Source organism: Centroberyx affinis, unplaced genomic scaffold (assembly GCF_046629955.1).
Source record: "Centroberyx affinis isolate AG114_WGS23_722 - 3 ecotype Tasmania unplaced genomic scaffold, CSIRO-AGI_Caff_v1 ptg003353l_1, whole genome shotgun sequence".
NCBI lineage: Eukaryota > Metazoa > Chordata > Actinopteri > Beryciformes > Berycidae > Centroberyx > Centroberyx affinis.
In genome coordinates this window covers 7,680-34,894 of record NW_027281348.1, presented here as the reverse complement: position 1 = coordinate 34,894, position 27,215 = coordinate 7,680, and the positions used below count along the sequence as shown (strand labels likewise).

The 27,215-nt window shown below is 46.0% G+C and overlaps 1 protein-coding gene across 1 annotated transcript in view; it reads right to left on the bottom strand.

Annotated features, from left to right (window-relative positions):
- The window catches only part of LOC139660631 (cadherin EGF LAG seven-pass G-type receptor 3-like), a gene marked incomplete at its 3' end in the record, with an annotated part of 66,660 nt that extends 41,987 nt beyond the window's left edge, over window positions 1-24,673 (bottom strand). The window contains exons 1-2 of the mRNA XM_071538825.1: window positions 23,293-24,673; window positions 18,763-22,488 (exon numbers count right to left, since the gene is read on the bottom strand). Coding sequence (XP_071394926.1) covers window positions 18,763-22,488; window positions 23,293-24,673 — 5,107 coding nt within the window. The remainder of the gene's footprint in view (window positions 1-18,762; window positions 22,489-23,292) is intronic.
- Window positions 24,674-27,215: the final 2,542 nt, after the last annotated feature.

Here is a 27,215-nt window from a genome sequence, read left to right as displayed (position 1 = left end):
TGAACATGGTAGCGTGACCTTAACATAACACATTAGGTGAACTAATGAAATATCGCGCCCCTCTTCTCCGGCAAAAAGCCAGTTTTAATATTAGCCCTCTGCAATGACATGCAAATACGCATCACTAATTGCAGCCGATATCCCATTGTCATTGAAATGAGACAGGGATCTTTGTTAAAGCTCTGGAAAAAAAACCCACGATAATCTGCTGGAGTGGGACCCTCAGACTGGCCCGCTGCCAGCAGCACTCCCACACACACACACTCACACACACACACTCACAAGTACACACACAAACACATGTATCCATACTCACTTTCAAACACACACATACAATCTCATATTGTATATACAGTGATACAAAAACACACTTGTACAACACACATACTGTATGTTCATATGCACATATTTGCGCGCATACACACACACACACACACACACAAACATACGCACGCACACACACACACACGTATCCATACCCACATACTCACAAACACACACATACACTCTCAAACTCATATGTATACAGTCACACAAAAACACACTTGTACAACACACATATATGCAAGAATACTATGCTAGAATTCATATTGGCACACACAAACACACACGTACATACACACACACACACAAACACGCACACACACACACACACACACACACACACACACACACACACACACAGTGCAATATCTTCATCTGGCTTCCCGGCATGGCTGTATTCCAGCTAATTTGGCCAACCTGTATCAGCATGGGGGATCTCCACTCATCCGTCCACATATTAACCCGTTTGGATGCTTGTAATGGACGAGCAAAACAACAACTTAAGAGGCTATTTCAGCCATTAGTGGCGCCACAAGTCCGTCCACTTACTGTCAAACTAGGCCAGCGACTAATCCGGCTCCTTTCTGAGGTCGGCTACGAATTTCACAATGGCAGATGTGCTGACACACAAATTACACTTCTGCTGAAAACACAGCGGTCACGACCAATAAGCCTGCAGAAAAATAGAGTAAATGCCATTTCCTAACACTCCTGCAACTTTGTGCCAGCATAGTGCTATGTGAGCTACAGCTAAGTCCAACCCATGTGTCTTTACTGCAGTGGCTGCAGTCACACACAGAGAGTGTTGTAGAAATATAGTAGAAATATCAGAGGTGGGTTTTTTTGCAAGAACAATGTGAGTTGGCCAGCTGAGCATTCCTATAACACAATGGGAAACTGATGAAAAATAGATATATCTGACACCGGCACTGTGCCCAATTATAATGTTTCATGCTGTGTTGAAAAGCACATTCTTTTCCAAGAGTGCAATGAGGAAAAGGTGCTAAAAAATAAAAAAAAAAAGATTAAAAAAAAAATGTATCAAGTGATCTCTCACGGTTTGATTCCAAAATATTACTTTTCCATTTTTGGAAAAAGTTTGCTACCTGAACTATTTGTCAGAAACAGTCTCAAGATTTAGTTACCAGTAATGCCTTTTTTTGATACGAGCAAACATTTTGTACGGTTGTGGAGTTTTCTTCAAATGGTGGATATTTCATTTTGAAAAGAAACCTTTCATGTATAATTTTTGTATCAGATACCCTCCTGTCTGTCCTGAACATCCAACTCAGGTCCAGGCAGTCTATTGCATATTAAAAGGACTAAAGAAATTCTAATTCATAACAAAGTCATGGAATATTACCAGCTAAACGAAGAGTCTATTTAACAGACACATCTGGAAAATTACATCTCTCACATGATCATTCCCCTGTAAATACATGCAGTCATGTTCATCAAAAGGGACCAGTACAAATCAACAAATATCGACTGACCCCAGTGATGTACTTCCATCCTTTCCAGGAAAAAACTCAGACAATTTGTTTAATGTAAACAAAAGATTAAATGTGATTAATCACATAAAAAAGCCTTAGTTGGCTGATACTTTAACAACCAAATAATCTATCAAGTTATCTGTATTACTTTACTTGGTGACTTAGAAGACATTTCAAGACCAGTTAGTCTATAATTAAAGTCTATAATTTGATGAGGATAATCCCAAAAAAGATGAATATCAATTTTCGGGAAAAAAAAAAACATCTTACCACTTAAGTTTATCATTCAATATCTTTAAAATACAGAGGATTCAGTGTGTAAAAGTGGTATTTTGTCAACTAAGGACTTAGGATACCTTCTATCCTTTAAAACCCTATGATAGCTTGTTGGGATTTTGTGGTGTCAATCGTTTTGTAAAACGAAGTATCACCTGGGTATCTCATTTTGGAGGGAAACCTATCTAAAACCAGATGCAGCAGGCCTGTCTCTAACAAACACACAAGCAGAAAGTAACTGTGAATTTCTTTTAGTCCTCTGTGAGTCAAGGTGATCTCGTCCATAACTTCCCAATAAGTCAGGAAGTCATGACTAATGCATCGCCCGCTCTCTCTCGCTGCCATTCCACTTTAGCGTGCATGAAAACAATAAAACATTAATAACCTCCAAACCCAAAACCCCTACAAATGGAAGGTTATTTCGGCATCTTTAGCACCATGGGAAAACAAAGCATTTCGTAAATAACAACTCGGAGACGCTTCTGCGAGGCCCCTGTGGGCTTCGAGCCAATCTTTTCCCCTCCGTGTGTCCGCACTTCAAAGAGGGCGGGGAGCTCGGGGGGGGGGGGGGGGGGGGCTGGCATGCATAAAGCCTCTAAGAATAAACGCACTGATCTGGAATCGTCGGCGCGGTCCCACGGCTGCGTGAACATCAATACGCGGCGAGAGAGGGGAAGCTGCTCTCCGATCGGCGCTCCGGCTCTAAGATGCTTTGCGGCTGCGGTCCCCGGCGCTCCGGAGGGTTGAGGGAGTTCAGCGCTATCTCTCTGCGCCAGGTAGCCTGACTAATAGCACACTCAAAAGCTTCTCGAATGTCAGAGCATCCAGCGCTCGCTTCCTGGAAATCCAGACGGAAATAGTCTGCAAAGTAGCGTACAATAGAAGCCCACAGCTGCAGTTGAAAACAGCCGTTCCCCCGAAACGTTTTTAAAAGCCGCAGTGCGGGGCAGGATGACGGGTCGTGAGGCAGAGACCTGGCATTTTCCTCTGAGGCAGAAAGTATAAGAGAGAGTCATATAGAGCGGCTCAAAAGGAGGATTGGGAGAGACTGCTCAGGCGGTTTGTGCATGAAGGCGGTTTGTGATTTAGAAATGATAAAACAGCTCTGTGTTTGCAGCCAACAAAGGCTTCATCGTTTTGCTCAAAACCTCACAAAGCTGTGGAACCGGAAAGGAGCTGTGGTTTTTTGCAAATACGAATTTGTGGTTTCACATTTACATTTTTGGGGAATTTGGCTGAGGCTCTTATCCAAAGCGGCTGACAGTGAATGAGCAGGAGGCTCGCTCAGTGGCACGTTGACAGCAGACATGGGTAGCAATGGACACACACTGACTGTTGCGGGGGTCAAACCTGTGACTTTTCATTTTCTAGACAGTCTTTTACCCATTACCCATTAGTCCACCCCTGCCTCCTGTTTTTAAAGATGTTGTGACAGAAACTACTGTAAACCCAGTTCCAAATTCAGAAAACGGTTTCAAATAATTGAACAACTTGAGGTGCGCTTGATTTAAGTTCCCAGAAATGAAGTGTCAGAGGAGGCACTGCTTGCAAGAGAAGTTAAAGCAAAACATTCCTCATGTTTTATCGATGCATTCAACCACTGTATTCAAATACTGTTACCCGGCCGTGCTTCCAACACCAGGAGGAAATCCTTGAATTTCCATGAAGCAAGCTTTGCATGAATTAATAAACAAATTTCCATCTTTCTAATTGACAACAAAGTCGTTAAATTTACTCAACAAACAAAGAACTGTATGAACTTTCATTGCCGTCCTGTGTAGCTCAATGGGTAAAAGCTAAGCACTAACACCGCCTGGGTTAGCGGCTCAATTCCCTTTGTGATTCAGCCATGAACATATATGACACTAACTCTGCCATGCTTAGGGGTTTGATTCCACTAAACATGAGGAGGCCCACACTCACAGTGTGTGCGCTCACGGGACTGTGACAGCAAACGACAAAAGGAAAAATGTTACAATTCGCATAAGAAAATGAAAAAACTGCCAAATTGGATTTACACACAACAAAAGCGGTGTGCTGCGTCTATGAAATGCGCTAAACTTTGTTCTGTGTTCCGGTGCCTTTAGTTCACACAGCATGTAGCCACAATCACATGGCTTTAAATCCCATTTCACACCATGTTGTCACGTCCCTTTGTCCGGCCTTTCCCGTCTCTCCTCTCTGTTCACTGTCCACTACAACGCCTCTAATGAAAATACTTGAACAGGCTGAATTGCCAAACCTTTGTGAGGAATTTTAGTTTTATGTTTTGCATTAGTTGCCCCCCGGTCAGGAAAATAAACAGGGGACCGGTGAACGAGCGTTGGCCTTTTCAAACGCAAAACGAAAAAAAAAAAAAAAAAAATGTTTGAAGTTGTGAACGTTACACGGAGCGTCTGCTGCACACTCACCTAGAAACAATGACTGCAACTCCCAGAGAGAGAGTGAAATTATGAACACCCAGAGTGGCTCTTACACACCGGTAAACACAAATAAATAAATAGATGGATAGATACGTAAATAGAGAGAAAGACAGAGAGAGAGAGAGAGAGACAGAGAGAGAGAGAGGCTTGCCATACATTCATGCATGTACAATAAGACACATATGTTAACATATAGGCTACACACCATTACAAAACGCAGTTATGCACACATGCACGCACACACACACACACACACACACACACACACACACACTCACATACAGCCCAGGCGCTGGCTTGACAGCTGATTTCTGCGCTCTGTTTGTTTTTTAAAGCCCTTCTACCCCTGAGGTCCGGGCACTCATTATTCTCAGTGCAAAGTAGAACAGTGAAAAAAGCACAGTGCGCACACACACACACACACACACACACACACACACACACAGGCACACACACACACACAGGCACACACACACACACACACACACACAGGCACACACACACACACACACACACAGGCACACAGGCACACACACACACACACACACACAGGCACACAGGCACACACACACACACACACAGCAGCCACAGCAACATAACAGCCCTGCTGGCTTAAACCACCTCTTTACAACAGAGGCACTAATCCTTTCGATTAAACCAGATACACTTAACTTACACACTCACTCACACACTCGCACACACACACACACACACACAAAACACTAAAAACAGAAAGCCTGTATCTGTCGCTCTCACACGTAAAGACTCTCACTTTTAACCCATATCACATTTACACACACACTCATGTGTATTGTACTTATAAACAAATCCACAATGTATCGCAAATCCACGCATTGACCTCCATAGCATGCAGACATGACATCAGTTAGCAGATGTTTGCAGTAGTAGCCGTCATCCCCCATCATGCATCTGTCCTCCATTAGTATTGTGGTTGCAGCTGCAGCCTATTCTTTGTCAAATATATAACTATAGAGCCGGTAAGTTGCTCTGAAATAGGTTATATTTAATGCAAAACGAAAATGTTTGTGTCCGCAGGCGGCTTCGACGGGCCTTCACCTCATCTGGGCTGAAGCATTGTTGTTTTTGTGTTAAATAATTTGGCATTTCGGAGCAGGGTGTTGCGGCTTGAGCGCTCCCTCTTGTAAATCATGGCAGTCACCCGAACACCTGAGGCAGGGTGTGTCTGTAACCGCTTTCATCGCTCATATCACCGCGTGGGCCTTCTGTCGCCTGAAAAGATACCAAATTTAAATTTTCCAAACAATTACTCCCGTGGGGCGGTGTAATAGCGCAGCAGTAATACTCCGTTCACTGCGGTAAAAAAGGGACTTGTATGGTGCCTACTTCTGTATGCCGAGCACTCCAACACACATAGAGGCGACAAAACCATGGCTGCATTCCAATTAGCACTTATAATACGGCTTGGATGGATGGAAATTTGAGGAAAGCATGCTCAGAAATGCCAATGCTTTGATAGAAATTTAGAAAACGTGCTTAGGTTAAAGGTTAAATTCCCCACATCTGCAGCCGCGGTTCTTCTCTCGATGTCCGAGGATCAAAACCCACCAGAGTTTTCATTCTTGTGTCGCTCGCTGTTTTCCTACTGTCTCAATAAACGGTAAACAAGGATAAAAAATACTAAAAAGGTCAGTTGTCTCCCTAACTTCCTCTAAAGATGCTGCATATAGCATTTTAAACATGCATATTATATCAAATTATCCATCTCTATATCACGCCAGTTAGCCAAACCACAACATTGTTCTTACAAAATGTGTTGGACAAATCCACATATATGAAACAGGACTTATGATTGGTCGACAGCTAGGAAGCTCTTATTGATCAGGTAAGATCCAATCACTCTTGACTTTAAAGAAACAAAAGGGCCAAGACTTTAATTTTGGATAAAAGTCAATCGTGTCTTAGTCCTCTGGTGTTTTGGATCCAGCAGAAACCAAAGAGCCTCTTCCAGTCAGTGCTCTGATGCTTCCTCACTTATATCCCAGTAGCACTCTTTTCTCTTCTTCTTTCCATTGCACTCAGTCTGAATATTGCCCTCTGTTTTGGTATTTTTGAAAACCACTCCAGCCGTGTCCGTTTCAGTCCGGCAAGGGGAAGGGAAATGTAAAGGATGAATGTCAAACTTCCCAATTAAAGTAACAGACAAAGGCCAAAAACATCCAGCAAGTGCTGGAGCGTAGCAACTGCAGGAGGAGGGAAAAAAATAGACGCACCCGCTTTTCTCCAGTTTAATAGACCACCGATGCTTCTGACATGCTTTCTTCAGTTTCTTTTTTTTTTTAATTAGCTTCCTAATTAGACTGTCCCATACAGCGACTAAGATGCAGCTTGTAATGAACCTCTGGAACGTCATGCGAGCTCGGGTTTGAACATTTTTATTTGAACAAAGCCCTCTGCTGCGCTGAAGCCGGCAGATTCAGCCTGCATAATGTGGCTGAGTGACACGTACCGTAAATTTAGCGACTGTGTCTCTGCCAGGCTGCAGAGGAACAAAAATCCTTGTGTGCTTTCTGGAGAACTCCGCAGGGCATAACGGTCTTCAAAAGTTTGACTGAGATGGAAACTTTGCTGTTTGATTATTTTTTTAAAAATTTGTACAGGCCTGTCCTGACACTCACTGTCTTTACAAAAAACCAAGGCTGTACTTCAGTAAAGGCCATGAAACTGGGCCAAGAAATAGTGGAGTGAATCTCAAATATCTGGAGGAAGAAGAAACGTTTTGAACGTTTGAGCAAAAAAGTCATGTTTCCCACTTTGGCAGTCAATCTAGCAATCTATTGCCTTGCAAATTAAGCCGAGCAATTCTCGAGAAATTCAGATACTTGATAAGAATTGTTACTTTTGTCCAGCAGCACAAATTATTATTCAGTCTGATGAAATTGGATGAATTTTTCAAATGATCCGCCGCTCACAGAGCGTGTAGCGGGGTGACGGGAGTGTAAAAGGTGAAAGAAACAGGTTTGTGTCCAGAGGCTTTGCAAACCGACTGCGAAAATCTGAGCGGGGAAAACTAAATGTGTAATGCTCTCATCTCTCCCCAACAACCGCTGCTGAAAAGCCCTTAAGCAAGAGACACATCCCACATATCAAGTGGAGGAACTCTGTGGTCAGAAGCAAAGGACTGTAGGTGTGAATGTGTTGGTAAGAAATGTGGCACGGAAAAAGAGACAAAAACTATTCCCTGGATAAATAAAGGTGAAAAAATGCACCTTTAACACACATTTGGCTGTTACTGGGATCCTCTCCATTAACTGAGTCATATATCTCTCAGTCTTTTATCCATTTCCATACAATAGGATCCATTTACTTAAGCTGAGTGCACAGCCCACTTTACCCTTAACACCAGCTTTGTATTGTATTGAACACACTAAAGTATGTCATGCAGCTATAGTGCTGGAGTTAATATTCCTGCATCTGCTATTGAGTGCATGGGCGGCTCTCAGCAGACACTGAAACTACTGTATGTCGAAATCACTGACCAGATCAGACACAAACATTAATCTCACACAGAGCAAGTAGCACATGACCCCTATTGTTGCTCAGTATCTATTATTACACCACAGCTAGCTGCAGACTCAGTCCCTTGATCTCAGAGAGGCAATTTGCGGTTACAGTTTAGACATTTAGCTTAGACAAGGGCTTAGGTTTCATTTCAACTTTAGCACATTAATTGATTGACTGATTGATTGATTGATTGCATTCGTTCTTTTCATCAGCAAGATTGTAACAAAGACATAAAATCACATGAATGGGATCAATGTGAAATACAAGAGGCCTAAGACGCCGGTATTTGTTATATTTCTTGTTTTTTAATCCTTGTTTTGTATCTGTATTGGTGTTCATTTGTCTTCTCTAAAGTGCTCTGCAATCAAACTTAACTTGACTTAAGTGTGTAAATGTATTGGTAAGGCCATACAGTATGTGTAAATGCGTCAGTATGGCTTACTACTTGCATCAGAACCCCCTTTACCTACAGTATACAGTCTAAAACTGCTGGTCAGTTGTGCAACTTGTATCAATATCCTCAGTGCCTATGTGCAAATAAATGGTTTGTCTTACATTGTGCTAAGGCATCAATATACCAACCTAATTATGAACATGACAGAGGGATACAGGGATGAGGAGAATCGCTGACCGATGTGAAATACAGTAAGACATTGCCAAACTAAACCCCTGATCTGAAGGGCAAACAGTAACCAAATATATAACATGACAGATTTGTTGTTGAAATGCCTTTAAAGTCATCTACTGAAAGGAGAGAGATTCAAACAACTAGGAGAAGGGCTCCGTGTTTTTTTTAAAGGGGAAAGGCTGACCAAAGCCAATGACAAAATTTGCCTTCGGTAAAGCTCAACTGTGCTTCTGAAACCTCAGAGCGAGCGTACAGTCAGGCAGAAGTAATCGCTGTGTGTGTGTGTGTGTGTGTGTGTGTGTGTGTGTGTGTGTGTGAGTGTGTGTGTGTGTGTTCTCACCCCAAATCTACCCCCTGTGCATTTAGCTGACTCTCCTCTCTTCTCCAGACTTATTGTATTTTGCTCAAGGACACTTCGACAGGCTGGTGGACACACAGCTGTTGAAAGCGTCACATTAGCTGATGCCGGGACCGAACCTGTGACCTTTTGGTAACGGGACACTTAACCGCCCTCTAGACCAGCGTGCCCATCTGTCTCTCTCTCCTTGCTGTGTCAAACTGTGTGACCCCTCCGCTCAGTCCAAACCATTTAGCTCCTGACGGGTGGTAGATGCATCGTGGCCGAAGACATGGAGAGTTTGTCTAATGGATTCTAATGGACTGGTAACAGTTTCTCTATATAGTGTGGTTGGACATGATGTATATGTAGGTCATCCTGAGTTGCTTATGTTGTGGGTTTGAGCTCTGTCTGGACACTTTGTCACTCCCACTCTTTCTCTCTCCTGTTTTGAATAATGAATAATAAGTTCAGTCAGCTTGCCTGGTTAAATAACAGTGTATTATTGTTATTATTAGTAGTAGTAGTAGTAGGTGTTGTTACAGTAGTAGTAGTAAGTGTAGCAGTGGTTTTATTAGTATTTGGTAGTTGCTGTGTTTAGTAGAGGTAGTTCTAATATTGGTAGTAGTAGTTGTAGTAGTAGTAGGAGTTGTAATTGCGGTTGTAGTAGTAGTGGTAATAGTAGTAGTAGTAGTAGTAGTAGTAGTGGTAGTAGTAGTAGTGGTAGTAGTAGCAGCAACAGTGCAGTAAAAGGTGTAATTGCAGTTGTAGTAATAGTGGTAATAGTAGTAGTGGTGGTAGTAGTAGTAGTACTGGTGGTAGTAGTAGTGGTAGTAGTGGTAGTAGTAGTAGTGGTAGTAGTAGCAGTAAAAGGTGTAATTGAAGTTGTAGTAGTAGTGGTGGTAGTAGTAGTAGTAGCAGTAGTATAGTTCTAGTTGTAGTACTAGTAGTAGTAGTGGTAGTAGTAGCAGCAGTACTGGCAGTAGCAGTGGTATAGTTCTAGTAGTAGTAGTGGTAGTAGTAATAGTAGTAGCACTAGTACTACTAATAATGGTAATTGTAAAAGTAGTTTAAAGATGAAATACCATAAAATAATTGTAATCTATATGTATAAATCATAAACTAGAATCAGCAAATTAGATTCTGCCATTTTTAAATTAAATTAATTAAAACACACACAGACACACACACACACACACATTTTCATCACAATAAACTATAGCTCTATAGCCTCTACAGCGCTGACCTTTGTGCAGTGGTCTATGTATTAATGTATTGGTGGGCTTACTGCTAGTTAAAGGATGGACCTCCCTCTCTCCCTCTGCTCTCTCTCCCTCTGCTCTCTCTCCCTCTGCTCTCTCTCCCTCTGCTCTCTCTCCCTCTGCTCTCTCTCTCTCTCTCCCTCTCTCTCTCTCTCTCTCTCTCTCTCTCCTAACAGCACTCAAACTGTAGCAAACTCTCTGCCCTCTGACCAATCAAATCAATAAAGAGGATGTGGGAGACGGGTGGTAAACACACACACTGCTTTTTAAAGGCCTATTATATAAAACCACTTTGTTGTGATGGTAAAGCTAAGCCTGCGGGGCATGCTGGGGGTTTCACAGACCAAACCGTGTATTCATCATAACATTACATTAAATCTGGTCCGTGGCGTTTGGTGCATGTCAGCAATTTTCCCCTGTTTTCTTTCTCCTGTTTGTTGTTTTTTTCCAAGCAGAAGCAGATGTTTTCCTTTTCTTTCTCCATGTAGACAAACTAAATAAAGCTTAAATGGCATCAAACAACATGCCATAGATAGATAGATAGATAGATAGATAGATAGATAGATAGATAGATAGATGGCTCTTAACCAGGACATCAACAACATGAATAAAACTGGCTTAACATGGTGAATACTACTAGGCCTGGAATTAAGTCATTTTTAGGGCAAGGCCACTTTGGCCTTTGATAAATACAAATTTATTGGGGCATCACAGCCAAAATGTCCTTTTTTCAGTCCTTTTTCCTCAACAAAATAAATATCCTAATAGAAAAATGAAGTGCTGCAGTGTGATACAGCACATATGTAAGATGCCTCAGACTGCAAAGTTAATTACATGTCCAGTAACACACGATAACATAAGTGTAACCCAGGTTATTTTCTGTAACGTTAGCTACAAATTACAGATGTACCTTAAATGCCTCACATGCAGACTATCGGTAGACGCTACAATTTACCGATGTTCCCTAAACGCCTCGTATGCAGGCCACTGCTACTGATAGCGTTTTTGCTGCTCTCAACCTGGTTAATTTTGCTATATTCTTCATTACAGTGGCTAATTACCCGCTGTACATTTAAACTTACACTAGTTCTGCTCAAGCACTCATAGCTCTCTCCTTTTAGCGACTTTCTCGCTAATCCCACAGTTGTTTACACGCTTTTCAGATCTGCTAGTTCTTTAGCTTAGCAGTTAGTGATGGCTTCTCTCTCCCTCTCAGTTTAATTAATAATTAGCTGTTAATGTTTACACTGGGAAACATGAGTTTGTTTATTTGCTGCATCGCATGTAGTTTTAAATGAGGAAATCCGCAACTTTCTTTTAAGGGCACAACAGCCAGTTCAAAACAGGTCATGCCAAACTGGCCGTGTGGATAGTTAATTTTAGAAGGGGCATTACGGCCACACTCCGGGGCATCCACGGCACTGGCCGTTTGGCCGTGGTATAATTCCTGCCCTGTACTACTGTAAAATTAAAATTAGATTCTGCCTTTGCCTTATTACACCGCCACGCTTGGAAGCTCCAGTAAAAAAACACATTTTTATCTAACATGAACCTAATTTAGAGCGTATTTGCTCCGGGGTGTTGACCTTTCTGAGTTGACCCACATGTAAATGCAATGGTCAACTTACACATGCAGCATCAGTTTACTCACCTGTAAAACACTGGTAGTGCTCCAGTTGACTGCAGTGCACTGGCCTACATGTAAAATGTACAGTGCACTGACTTATGTCTAGGCTTACTACTAGCAGCAGTGTATTAAACCAATGTGTAAATGTATCGGTAGCATTCACAGTTTTCTCCGTTATAATAGTGTGGCATCATTCACAAACAAACATGGAGGGAAGCTTGCAGCGGAGTTTGCAAAGTTTGGTTTTCATGTTGAACGCCAGAACTGAATGCCCTCCCTCCCTCCCTCAGGAAAGTTGACTGTTTATGTCAGAATTAGCAAGAAAATACCCTTCATTCCAGAGGGAAAATGTCTTATTCCTACTTTTCCTACTATTCCTGCCATGGACTGCAGATGAACATTAGCTCTACAACTACATCCTGTATAACAGTATTGTACATGGTCCCTGACAAATAAATAATAAACTAAACTAAACTTTTCCATTATTGAAAAATAAAAATAGCAAAAAAAATGATAACAGAATTGAAATTGAAGTGAAATTTTTCAATATGAAATCAGATGTTAAAAATATTTTTTGTTGATGCTGAGATGATGCTTCAGAACAAAACAGTTTTAGTGAAGCCTTGCACTAAATACTGGTGTAAATAAAGGTCTTCTGGTCTCAGAGTACAATCGTTTGGCTCTAAAGAACTAATTCCTGTTCACTTCAGTTGTTGTGGAGAAGGCTGACATGACAACTTGCTGTGTGTTATGTGGACATACTGATATGTTTCGACTGATATGAGGGTGAGTAAATAACGGATGAACTATTCCTTTAATCAGTAGTGCACAGCCTCCAACCAACCTTCACTCCCATCTTATCAGCCATCCCTTTCTTATTGCCAAGTCCCTGCAGTCTGTCATTCTCTTACTTCTGCAGTTTGCCTTGCTATTGCCTGATTATCTCATTTAAACACATGATGCTCTTGCCCCCATTTCTTGGATTTTCTAATTTGTTGTTATTTGTTATAATTCTTGGAATTCTAAGTATTGTTATATTTCTTGTTTTTTTATCCTTGTTTTTATCTGTATTTGTGTTCAAGCACTCTGTGACAAATGTGTTTGGAAAAAGCACTGTGTAACCAAACCTGACTTGACTTACCAGTGTGTAAATGTATTGGTAAGGTCATGTAGTATGTGTAAATGAGCCTGTCCTCCCCCAAAAAACGACCCCATAGGTCATTTGTACAAGCAGCTTATTACGACCTATAGTTACGTTTTAAAGTTAAGCGACCTCTAGCGGTCGTGTAAATAACGACAATGTGCTGTGTTGGTCTGTGTCCACGTCATGTGACTGTCAAGTTTCTTTCTCAACATGGTGGATGGGCGTTTACGTTTGCCTTAGATGTCGGCGACCAGGGTTCGATTCCCAGCGTTTCCAAAGCAACAACCGCAAGTCACATTTTAATTTTTTTTTATTTAACCATGACCAAACCATTTTCCTAACCTTAACCGAGTTGTTTTAGTTGCCTAACCATAACCATAATCCAAGTTGTTTTATTTGCCTAAACTTTACCATAACCTTAACCCTAACCTTAACCAAACTTGTTTTACTTGCCTAAATTTAACCAAAGTGGTTTTAATTGCCTACATTTAACCATTAACCAACGTTTGGGACTTAATTCAAATTGTGGTGGAGGAACGTTTTCAAATTCGTTGAGGTCGTGTTCATTTCACGTATTTTTGTGAGATCACGTTGGAAACGCTCCTGTGGGTCGTATGGGAGGGTAGGAACAAACGACCTATGTGGTCGTATGGGTTGGAGGACTTGTTGGTATAAATGCATCAGTATGGCTTACTACTGTTATCAAAACCCCCCTAAAACTGCTGGTCAGGTATACAACTCAATATCCACATTCCTTACATTGTGCTATAGCATCAATATTCCAACCTATTTATGAACGTGATAGCCTACAAACCAGAAGACAGAAGCGCTGGTGGACTGAACAGCAGATTTTGTAGTTCAGTCCTGTCCTGTAAAGCAGACATGAAAATCTTTCCCCCTTCAAACTGTTTACTTGTTAACAAAAGGATCTTTAGCATGTTGACAGTGCAAAGTCTTTGTTTCGACCTTCATTTACCCAGGGAAGGAAAGGCTTGTGGAGCGCGCATGCTCTTTTCCGGTGCCGCCCTGCTCTACATTCATACTGTCTCTCTCTCACACACACACACACACACACACACACACACACACACCTGGGAGTTCCCACGTCTTCTGCTGTTGGCCACTGGAGCCGTTGGGGGTGAAGGGGGTTCACTTTGCTCAAAGGCACCTTCAGCTGATTTCATTTGGGGTGCCGAGCTTACTTTTTTTTTTTTTATTTCCATGTTTGCTTCACAGCAGTTGACCCCAAAGCCAACTGCTGTGTTCCTGTGTGTAAATGTGTATGTGAGCTTAAACTGCTGGCAACACACACATGGACGCAGCATTCACTCTAATCTTTATTCACCATAAATATGTGGATTATCCTGAGAATCAACAGTCTGGGACAAACAGTCATACATACTGTATATCAATACACAGAGAGAGAGAGAGAGAGAGAGAGGGGGAGAGAGAGAGAGAGAGAGGGAGGGGGGAATGGGACAAACAAGAGAGAGACAGAAAGATAGTCAAATAGTCAGAGTGAAAGACTAAGACAGAGAGAGAGAGAGCGAAAGACAGATAGAGAAAAAGATAGAGAAAGAGAGAGAGAGAGAAAGTGAGGGAGTGGCAGAGGAAGACAGAGAGAGTGAGAGCGGGGGAGAGAGAGAGAGAGAGAGACAGAGACACAGAGAGAGAGAGAGAGAGAGACTAGAATACTCCCAGCACTCTCTGGCATGCATAGATAATACTATTCATTCAAAAGACATGAATAAACTCTCAAGTGCAATACGTTCAGCCACTTGAGAGTATACACACACACACACACACACACACACACACACACATGCACACACACTCACAAGTATGCACAAATAATACACACATAGACGCAAAAAAATATGCACAAACACATACACAGAAAAATCTCTCTCCTACAAATACGCACATGCGCACACACACACACACACACAAAATGATATCACTTCTACAAGTACTTACTTATTCCGACACACACACATACACACACACACACACACACACACAAAGGGAGGATGATAGCGGGACAGGCAGATGGATGAGGACAGATATCAGATGAGGAGGAGAAGGCTTGTCCTGCTGGGCTCTTAGACTCACTATATTACATCTTAATCTCTCTCTACAGATGTACACACACACACACACACACACACACACACACACTCACACTCATTCATACATGCTCCTCCCAGCTCTCCAGTATAAGACAAGAGGACACACTAGGGAGCCATGCCAGACACTTACGTTGTGTGTGCCTATGTGTGTGTGTGTGGTGTGTGTGTGTGTGTGTGTGTGTGTGTGTGTTTGTGTGACTGCACTTTCGACAGAGAAAGCGAAAGGAAGAGTGAGAGACAGAGATAGAGAGAGAAGCAAGAGAGCCCAAGAGACAGCGATGCAGATAAAGGAAGAACAGAGAGAGAGCAGATGAAGAGAATTAAAGAGGAGAGGAGAGGAGAAGAAACGAGAAGAACAGAGTAGAGAGAGAATGAAAAAGAAGTGGGAGAAGGATGGGAGGGAGAGAGGAGAAACAGTTGAGGAGAGAATGAAGAATAGCAAGAGAGAGGGATGCAAGGAAAGAGGAGACAAGGAGAGAGAGAGAGGCCGTGGGTGGATGGATGGATGGATGGAATAAAAGAGAGGAAGAAAGTGATGGGTGGAGGAGGGATGGGTAGTCACAGATAACACACAGCACACAATGAAAGTGACAGTTTTGCTCCCAGCCTGACTCTGCCTGACTGTGTTGTTTCATTATAATCTCATAACTGTCAAATCCTGGAGCGAGTGAGGGACTCAGGGAGAGAGAGGGAGAGAGAGAGAGAGAGAGAGAGAGAGAGAGAGATTGTAAAATACTTTCAGGCAGTCAGAGCGAGAGAGAGAAACATTGAGAAAAGGGGGGATGAATACACACATCTGGTGCAACAGTGCTGAATGAACATTGAAAGAGGCAGTTGGAGACAGAGGAGAGCACACACACACATGCGCATACACACACATACACACACATTTGCTCGCTTGCTCACTCACACACACACACCCTCACTCCTTCTCTCACTCACTCACTCACTCACTCATTCCCTTCCTCACTCCCTCCCTTTCTCACTCATTTGCTCACTCCCTCTCTCCCTCCCTCATTCACTCCCTACCTCACTCTCCATCACTCCTTCTCTAACTCACTCACTAACTCACTCACTCATTCCCTACCTCACTCCCTCACTCACTTCTTCTCTCACTCACTCACTCACTCACTCACTATTTTTCTCACTCCCTCTCTCCCTCCCTCATTCACTCCCTACCTCACTCACTCCATCACTCCTTCTCTAACTCACTCACTAACTCACTCACTCATTCCCTACCTCACTCACTCCCTCACTCCTTCTCTCATTCACTCACTAACTCACTAACTCACTCACCATTCCCTACCTCGCTCCCTCCCTCCCTCACTTACTTATTCTCTCACTCACTCGCTCACTTTCTACCTCACTCACTCCCTCACTCACTCACTCACTCACTCCCTACCTCACTCACTCCCTCACTCCTTCTCTCACTCACTCACTAACTCACTAACTCACTCATCATTCCCCACCTCGCTCCTTCACTCACTCACTCACTCACTAGACGCTCACTCACTCATTCCCTACCTTACTCACTCACCCACTCCCTCACTCATTCATTCGCTCATTCACAAACTCGTTCACTTATTCACTCATTCATTCATTCACTAACTTGCTCACTCACTCACTTACACACATGGACACACACACACTCACTCCTTCCCTCTAGAGATGGGCCAGAATAGTCGACTAGTCAACTGTCATGGTTTCTGTCTTGGTTTATTTTGATTACCAAATATATTTTACAAAGCGTTACAAGTGTTTTCATGTCTACTAAAATAAGCCAATAAGGCCTAGATCTATATATTTGAACCTGTGCACAGCAGCATGCAGCACTGTATGCTATAGCCTATTCATCTTTTTTTTTGTGACGATGCCAAAGTTGCCTAATCCCATCAATTTTATGAAGGTTGTGGAAAGCGGTCTTAAATCTGCCCTATTAAAGTCTCATCATTCATCTAAAATATGTCTTCTTTATAAACTAGACCAAGGCTGCAGGTCCGTGTTCAACACCAGCACATTTCTCTTGGCCCTTTTCCTTACTGTAATCGGAAATTGATAAGCATTCTGCCTCAAAAAAACGCACAGCTCATGCTTTTTCATTAGTATGTAAGATAACCAAGAAATTTATTCTTACTGTAAGCCTATCCACAGTTGAGCCTAATTTAACTATGGGCCAACTTTTGCACATCCTTACTCCCCCCGCTCATTCACTCACTCCCCATTTACTCACTAACTCACACGTTTAAAATTAGGCAGATATGAATATGCATGAGGTTACGTGTACAACGAGGCAGCCGGTTTAAAAACAGTGTAAATAGGGTAGCGGGTCACACACACACTCCCAAGAAAAGCTTTCTGACAGAATACAAACGCAGCGCTAATGCACAGCAAGTGAACCACAAAACAGCACACCCAGGCCTTCAAAGCAACAGCAGGCTTTGATCAGCATGTGAGAGCCAAGAGGCCTTTAAAGCGTTTTGGAAATTATTTTATAGTGAGCCGACCAAAGCCTGAAAATACAACAAAGAAATATAACATGAGGGGCTTCATTCCGAAAGCCTACATATCCATTTCTGAAGAAAAACAAATGCTGAAATTCATCACTCGGTTGTCAAAAATGTAGGTTATTGCTTCTTAAGAAATGTTATCTTTGGTGGGAAAATGTCTTAAAAGTTCGCATCACACACACATTTATTTACCTGAAAATGTTGTGGATTATTACTGCAAAACATCTCACCTACATTTTAGGATTCACTCAATCTCACCACACACTTTTTCTCTCATCATTCATTGTCTTTCTCCATCTGTTTCTCACACCCGATTCTGAACTATGCATCACACATACTACTCCTTTTCTTTGTCATCCTTCTCTCATACGCACTTCTCACCTCTTCCACACTTTGAAACTCCACTAAGCCGACTAACACCATTCTCTCCAGTTTTTTTTTACCTCACATGCCTTTAGGTAAATCTAACAGGTGTCATAAACATGGGTAACAGATCTGTCTCTGTCTGTCCTTCTCTCACAAACAAATGCACACATAATTTCTCCCATCCTTCTCCTTACGTGACTAATAGGCAGCAGATGTCTTGGACGCAGGTAACTAATCTCATTTCCTGTTTTCTCTCACTCTCATTCAATTACTTAAACGTGTTTCAAGGTGCATCTGTGTTTGTTATTGTTATCATTTGTTCCGTCAAAGACCACAGGAAGTGAGAGTTTTCTCTAATACTTTTCAATGCCGTCGTCTTGTTTTTATCATGTACAGCTTTACTTTTTTTTCCCAAATCGAGTCAAAAAATCCCATCAAACTCATTCCTCCATGCACACAAGGCAAGATAAAGAGATAGAGAGGTAGGAGAAACACTTAATTAGAGCTCAACTAAACGGTATCCAGCTTTATCTCTCTCTCCCAGACACACACACACCTGTGGAGTCTCTCTAAGCCCTTATCTTCACAGTGTCTGTTACAGCCAGAGTGATATGAAGCTGTGTTGAATGGAACCCAGATTAAGCTGAATACACACAAAGACACACCCTCCCTGCCTCCCGCCGTTCCCTCCACGGTCTCTTACCTGTGACGGTGATCAGCATGGGAGCCACCAGCGGCCTGTTGTTATCCAGTTTTCGGCTCAGTCGGATTTCTCCGCTGGTGTGATTCAGGAGCAGCAGGTGCAGCTCGTTCCCCCTGTCGATGGTGTAGTACAGCCGGTCCGACACGTCGGGGTCGTGGGCCGGTACCCTCCCGATCACCCCGCTGGGGAAACTATTGGACCGGTTTGACACAAAGTTGTTGAAGATGATCTGGAAATCCTGAAGTGTGGGCCGGTTGTCGTTCTGGTCTACCAGTCGGATCCGGATCGTGGCCCGGCTGACGAGCGGCGCCGAGGTGGCCTGCACCACAATGACATACTCGTTGCGGGCCTCGTAGTCGAGGTCGATGAGCGAGGTGAGCTCTCCTGAGAAGATGTCCATCTGGAAGATCTCGGGGATGTTCCCCTCCACGATCTGGTACATGATCTGGGCGTTGGCGCCCTCGTCCGGGTCGGTGGCGGTGATCTGGGCGACCACGGAACCCACGGCGCTGTTCTCCTTCACCAGGACCTCAAAGTCGTCAGCAGGGAACACCGGGGCGTTGTCGTTCACATCCAGAACGGTCACCTGGATGTGGACGGGGGTTCGTTGGGGGGGAATGCCACGGTCCACGGCGTAGGCGGTGAGCTCGTAGAACGGCACGCTCTCGCGGTCCAAGCGTCGAACGGTTCGGACGATGCCGGACGTGGGCTCGATGGTGAAATCCCCGTCCCCGTCCTCGCCGTTTTGGAAGGTGTACTGGACGCGCCCGTTGGCGTGCGCGTCACGGTCGGTGGCCGAGATTTGGAGGACGCTGGTGAAGGGAGGAGCATCTTCACTCACTGTTCCCTGGTATCTGGGGCTGAGGAACTGAGGAGCGTTGTCGTTCACATCGTTCACATTCACCTCAACATACGTCGTGTCTGCTTTCTGTGGGATTCCGTTGTCTTTGGCTGTAATAGCCAAAGTGTAGGTCATCTGGTCTTCATAGTCTAGCTCTGCATGGAGTGTTATAGCACCTGTGCCCGGATCAATGCGGAATTGTGGGATATTGTCTTCCAGGAAGTATGTGATTCGAGCGTTTTCACCAACATCGTCATCTGTGGCACTGATGACAACAACAGTACTTCCGGGCGGCCGGTCCTCGTTCACACTCACAGAATAGTGGGCGCTCTGGAACACGGGCCGGTGCGTGTTGGCGTCCGTGATGTTGACGTGAACCTGGCAGGTGTCATGGAGCGTGCGGTCTGAGGCGGTGACCGTCAGAACGTAACGGCGCTCCTGTTTGTAGTCCAACGGGAGAGCTAAGGAGAGCAGTCCGGACCCTCCCGCCGTGCTGATGGCAAATCGGTTTCTGGTGTTCCCTCCTGTAATCTGATAGGTTACGGCACTGTTGACATCACGGTCCACGGCCGTGACGCTCACTACGCTGGTGCCGACTGCTGCATCCTCATTCAGACGGACGAAGTACTCCCTTTGGAGGAACTCAGGCCGGTTGTCGTTGACGTCCATCACTGTAATGGTGACACTCGCTGTAGCTGAAAGAGGCGGCATGCCATAATCCCTCGCCTCCACGCCGAAGAAATAGTGCTCCACTGATTCTCGGTCAAGTGTGGACTTCACAGTGACCCAGCCCGTTGCAGAATTGATGATGAAAGGTGTGTCAGAGCTGGTGCCAGTCAGCCGGTACTCCAACCGGGAGTTGTCACCGGAATCGGTATCAATGGCCTGGATGTGGAGGATGGAACTCCCAACTGGGGCGCTCTCAAGCACGGATGCCTGGAACGGCGTGGAAACGAAGATTGGCGGGTTGTCGTTGACGTCCTTTACCTGCACACTGACGATGCCGGTGTTGTTGGAGAGAGGCGGCCGGCCGTTGTCCTGAGCACGAACACGGAGAGTATACTCCCTTTCGGCCTCGAAGTCTAGTGGCGCCACCACCTGGATCTCCCCGGTAACACTGTCGATGGAGAACTGTCCGCGGCTGTTCCCGCTGATGATATTATAGTGAACAGCAGCGTTACTGTCCTTATCCCGGTCTGTGGCACTCACACGGAGGATCTCCGAGTGCAGTCGCACATCCTCCTTCACCGGCACCACGTAGCGCTTCTCGCTGAACTGCGGCACGTTGTCGTTCTCGTCCAGAACGGTGATGAAAACTTTGACGGTGGCGGAGCGCGGCCCCGGTTCCTTCCCCTGGTCACTGGCCTCCACCTGGAGTGTGTAGTGCTCGTTGGTCTCCCGGTCCACCGCTCCACGGGTCGTAATGAGCCCGGAGCGCGGGTCGATCTCGAACGCTGCCCGTGCCACCGCAGCCGTGTCGCCAACAAACCGGTAACGGATATTGGCGTTGGAGGGGGAGTCTAAGTCTGTCGCTCTCAGCTGTAAGATGGGATAGCCTTCCTCTACGTTCTCTCTGATCGTCTCCCTATACTCTGTCTGCTCAAATATAGGAGAGTGATCATTCCGGTCTGAAACAGTGATGGCCACCATCGTGGTGCCGGAGAGGCGAGGGGAACCATGATCGGTCGACGTGACCCGGAAGTAATGCAGATCCATGTGTTCTCGGTCTAGAATCTGAGTGGTGGTGATGAGACCTGTTTCTGGGTGGATGTGGAAGTAGTCAGATGACCGACTGTTCATTAGCGGGGCCATGGAGTAGCTTAGCCTGCCTGCGTCTCCCGGGTCTGGGTCAGAGGCGGACATGGCTATGACTGAGGTGCCGGGCGGCTGGTTCTCAGCTACTTGCACTTGGTAGTTGTACTGGGAGAAATGGGGATGCCTGTTGGCGGCACGGCGAGAGCGAGGCCACGCCATCAAAACCTCCCTCTGCCTTTCTTCCTGCAAGGTTTCATCATCTGCCACTATTATCAGTCCTTCCAGGCTCCTCTCTCCCCTTGAACTGTGCCTCCCCCCCTCCTCCTCCTCCTCCTCCACCTCAACCTCCCCCTCTCCTCCCTCTCGGCTTTCATCCGCCCGGCTCTCTTTCTTCCCTCTTTTGCTCTCTGGCTGCGTGACGCTAGTCGTGCTACTGCCCTTCTCCTGACCCTTCCCTCTCTCTGCCTCTCTCCTCTCCACCTCTCTCTCTCCCTCTCTCTGTCCCTGTACACTCGCATCTGTCTGGCTTGTCTTTGTTATTCCCGCTCTCCTCTCCCACTCCTCCTCCTCCTCCTCTCCTTCCTCCTCTCCCCCTGGTTCTTTCTCTCCCATCAGCCGCGCCTCTCTGCTCTCTCTCTCCCCCTCCCCCACCTGTAATTTTCCTCCCCCAACAGCAGCAGCAGTAACAGCAGCAGCGGACCCCTCCAAGCCCTCTCCCTCCCTCTCTCCGTCCCTCTCTCCCTCTCCCTCGGCCCCCATCTGCCGCCTATCTGACTGACTGACACCTTCGGGCTCTAATGGCACTTGCTTACCGGATTTTAATTGTATATGCGCGCGACCCCCCTGGTCGGTGGCTGAGCAATCGGTGGCTGAGAGGCTGTCAGCGCACCCGGCGTGGACCAACTCTCCCGGTGCGCTCTCCCATAGGTGCTGCTGCTCTGTCTGACCGTCCCATGACGGCTTCCCCGTTTCAGAATCGTGATTATATCCCTTTAACCCCTTGTTGCCCTCCTCTCCGTTGTTGTTATTACTGTTGGCGTTGAATTTACTCCACAAAAAGACAAGCGGAGAGTCTGGAGGGATTTCCCCGGGCGCTGTCCACCGTGCGCCTGGTGCTGAAATCACGTCCTCTGCAGAGGACAAGGGAACCGGTGACAGAGGAGGACGTGAGTCATCGTACCGTGTGGTCAGGTTAAATTCCGAGAAAAACGAGGGGTGGTTTGCTGTAATGTGATCAGAGTGAGTAAGAAGACGGGGCTTGATTGCTCTAGCAGAGTGCGCCGTGGCTGATATAATACCGGGAGATGTAACGGGAAACTTGACAGTCGTGAAAAAGCCTGAGTCACCGGCAGACTCAGAAGGCTCAGAAGTTGCGTTTACCTTTTCAGCAGATAGACGGCGGATTGCGGTTAGTTTTTCAGTGTCTGTATAATCTTCTGGCTGTGTTTGAGAGGACGTAATGAGCAGCGGGCCTGGATATTTTGATGTGATTTCAGAAGCGGCGCTTTTGTTGGATGGGAAACATTGGCCGGGCGTCTGTGTGATGCTGCTGGGGGAAAATTGGATGTGGAGATTACACGGTGCTATACCTCCCCCGGGGCCCATAAAGTCGGCTAAACATCCATCCCCCATTTCTATGCTGCCCAAACAGCCAAAACGCCCACCGGGTCCCTCCACGCTCTCTCCCCGGGTTTGAGCGCTCTGCCCCCCGTTTGCCGGTGCTGATTTCCCCTGCCAGAGCTCATTATCAGCCCTGTGTTGGAGCGTCAGAGTCGGAAAAGCTAAATCATTATCCGCATAATTAGTTAAATTAACGTGTTTGTTGCCTTGGTTCACCCCTCCTCCTCTTTCATCCTTTCCTCTCTTCCTCTCCTCCCTCCTCCTCCCATCATCCGTAATTCTGGCATGATGATACTTGCTCCCTGCTTTCTCACCATGGAGAGGGGGTCCACCACAACCTGGGTGCGCCCCGGTACCGGGGTTAATCCCTGCCAGTGCCGTACATCTGCGCGCACCCCCCGCTGGCACCTCCGGGGCGAGGTAGGAGCAGGACGAGGGAGGCTGGCGAGGACCCTTCTCCTTCTCATCCTCACCTCCTCCACTCCTCGCCTCCCTCTCCTCCTCCCTGCTAATGCGCCCGGTCAAACAGCTATCATCACCCCCCTCTCTTCTGGTGCTGCTGCTGCTTGGATCGATAACATTGTGCCTCCCCAAATGAGAACAATTACCAGCCCTCCTGTCCTCACCGGCTGGATCCCCATCAGCATCCAAAGCGTTGTTATGAATGTAATCAATGTAGCCTGCTTGGGAGGAATTGCAGCTTGAAAGATAATAAATGTCCGAATTTGACGCCTGGGAGTAGTCTGAATTGTATCTTAAATGGGAATTAATATTACGGGTGTAGTTTGAAGCCTGAATGTGGCGTAAATCGTATCCAGAATGGGAGTGAATGCAACAAGAAGAGCCAATTGGCAAAGGGCCAGGTGAGAGGTCCTTGGCTGGGGATGGGTGCTGCGTGGTGGGGCTTGGCCCATGGAGAGGCCGGGGCGTCGGGGAGCACCGTGCAGGAGAAGGCCCTCTCACCTCCCGAGCCCTCTCCCACACCTCTCCCCCTCTCCTCCCTCCACTTCCGGGTCCCCCACGCAGGCCAGAGGCGCGCACAAAGGCTCTGGCGGCGCCACGTTCGGCGAGGTGTGGTCTCCAGACCGGCGGCCGTTGCGCGCACGCTCTAGTCCTTTGTACCGACCGTTTTTTGCCGTTTTGAACCGGCGAGGAGGAGAAAACAGGTGAAGCGGGAGGTGAAACAACGCCCTTCCTCCTCCCCCCTCTCTCTCCTCCCTCTCCTCCACCGACGCCGTTAGAGCTCGCCCTGCTCCTAATACCTGGGCGGGGAGGAGGAGGTGGCGGAGGGCCGTCTCCGCTCCTCCAAAACGGCCCGACTCCTTTCAGTCTCTCCCCCCGTCTCCCCCTCTCTCCATCCCGGCGACATCCTCCCTGCGCCCCGTAGTCCCAGACCCACAGCACTCCTCCCGGGAATTCCTCAGTCTGTATCCGCTCTACGATCCACCTGCTTGGGCGTAGATCCCAACTGCCTCTCGCCGACTCCCCCGGTGCCCCGTGCTGCTGCTGCTGCTGCCGCTTCTGCTGGCTCAGTTTACCGGCGTCTCGGTAGCAGCGGCCCGGGGTCCATCGGCAGGAAGCCCCTCCTGTCGCTACCGTCCCCGGGGTGAGGGCGAACAAAGGGCCGAGGAGAAGCAGGTGGAGTACCAGAGGCGAGAGCAGGAGCGGGGTGAAGCCCGGTAGCGGTGCAGCCATTTAGTCTCTTCCTTTCTCTGTCTCTCCCCTCCTTTCTCCCTCTTCCTATTCTCTCTTTCTCCTCTTGTGCGCGACTTTCCTTCTCCCTTCTCTTCTCTCTCTCTCTCTCTCTCTCCCTCGTTCCAGGCTAAGTAGCCAGTTCCAGGACCGCCGGCACCGCCCGACACCTTCCCCCAGGCTCCCCCGTCTCTGCGTCGGCCTGGAGAGTTGGCATCTACCCGCTGTGGTCCGTGGAGCTGGAGGTCTGAGCGTTAGGAGCGGCGCGGCAGCAGCATCTCTCCTCCCGTTCATTCACATCCAACATGGCTCACACACTCACACACTGACTGACTGACTGACTGGCTGGCTCACACACTAGCCTTCCCCCTCGTCTGCGTGTGTGTGCGTGTGTGTGTGAGTGTGTGTGTGTGTGTGTGTGTATGTGTGTGTTTCACTCTCTCTCCCTCTCTCTCTCTCTCTCAGCCTCTCTCTAGAAGCGGCGGCGCAGCCCGGTGGTACTATCCACACACACACACACACACACACACACACACACACCACTCTCCTCCTCTTCTCTCTTTTTCCACCCCTCCCCCTCATAGCTTGCTTGCTCTGGCTCAGCGCCTCTCTCTCTCTCTCTCTCTCTCTCTCTCTCTCTCTCTCTCTCTCTCATAATGGTTTGCTCCGGTGCGCAGGGCTGTTACACAGCACCCGCGGCAGCCATATCCACAACTGGAATAGAAGGGGAAATAGCCTGTATCTTACACAATCACATTGTCATCACCGTATCATCTGAAGAATTATCATTTTAACAAATAATCCTACATGTTTTACCACCCGTGACGACGGGGCCACTGCTGCTGATTCCTAGAAATATGACCCCAAAATGATATTATAATATATTATAATAAAATGAAATAATGAAACAGTGGGATGTATTTTGGATGAATCACAGAAAAGCCTCACAATGTGCTTTGATAATTCCTATCAACTTTAACCCAAGAAAAAAACAACCAAGGAAATAATTTTAGCAATATGTAAGCTATTTTATTTTTTTATTTTTACTTTTTTTTTTTAATTAAGTCACAAATAACTACACATTTTGCACTGTCATTTGCTCATGAAGGACCGCAGATTTGTATATTCCGTAATCTGACATTTCAAGCTGTATTCCAGTGGGGTGATGATGTAAACCCCGAACTGTCAGGTTATAGCCATGGTGAAAGTGACGTCATCCTCTGTCTTAACGTCGGTGAGTAATTTCCCCACATAGGCTATACGGGCGCACACAATCACAAAAAATCCCTATAATATTCCTATAGGAATTTAGCGTGTCTGTGATGCTCAGTTTTAAGTTTAATGACCTTACTGTATTTGGTGGTATGTTTTTTTTTTATAGTGTCACTATAATATTCCTATAATATTCCTATAGGGACTTATACACTTGCTGTAATATTTGTATAGTAGCCTATGCTTCTCAAATTTATCATAGGATTACTGTGGTTCATTTTAGTAGCAAGGGCACACACGCAATCCGGCAATCTTCCCAATTTAACACCAATTTGCGCATGGCTAAATGGGCAGATCCATTTCCTGATACTTGTTGAATAAATCGCATTATGCAAATACCCCCCCCCCACACCCAAGCACCCACCCCTCCCCCTTCCGATTCAATACCAATTTCTACTGCTGGCAGGGTGGCGTGGCTTTTCTAATGACACGGCTAAAATGGAATATGATTTCTTCCTGTGGCGGAGGGAGGAGATACACCAGGCGTGTCAGTCGGGGACGCCGCACATCGCTGCTGGGATGCAGAGAGGCTGAGGAGCATCCAATCTGTGTCCTGCGCTGCGTGACCGACCGACCGACCGACCGAGCGTGCGCGCGCGCTCATGGCGGTGCGCGTGCACTTGTGCGTGTGGATCTCCATCCCTCATGTTTTCCTACTTTCCCTCTGACTCTCTGGTGGTGTATGGTGTGTGTGTGTGTGTGTGTGTGTGTGTGTGTGTGTGTGTGTCTTCCTGTGGTTCTATACTAATGAGGACCAGATGTCCTCACAAGGATAGAAAGATGCAGGGATTTCCTCCAAAGTGAGGACATTTTGCCTGTTCTCACTTCTTTAATGGGCTATTTAGGGTTTAGGGTTAGGGTTTACATTAGAAATACACAGTGGAACATTTTTAAACTCGTTTTATAATGTTCTTTTATGTCCTATTTTTTATATCCTCGTTTGCTGTCTCCTGCCTGTCTCCTTATTTCTTTATCCTCATATCTGGTTTCATGTTTACTCTACTCTTGTTGTGTGTTCTTATTGTATTTAAGTGTTTTGGAAAGCACTATATCAGTAAAGTTTATTAGGATATTATTATTAGAATTAGGTTTATGTTAGGGTTAAGGTTAAGGTTAGGGAGGAGGGGATGAGTGTAATGAATGACGGTCCCCACAAGTATACAGTAGTGATACAAACGTGTGTGTGTGTATGCGTGTGTGTGTCAGTGTGTGTGTGTGTCAGTGTGTTTGGATGCCTGCCTCTCTGCCTTGGAGCACAGCCACAGCGATGTGG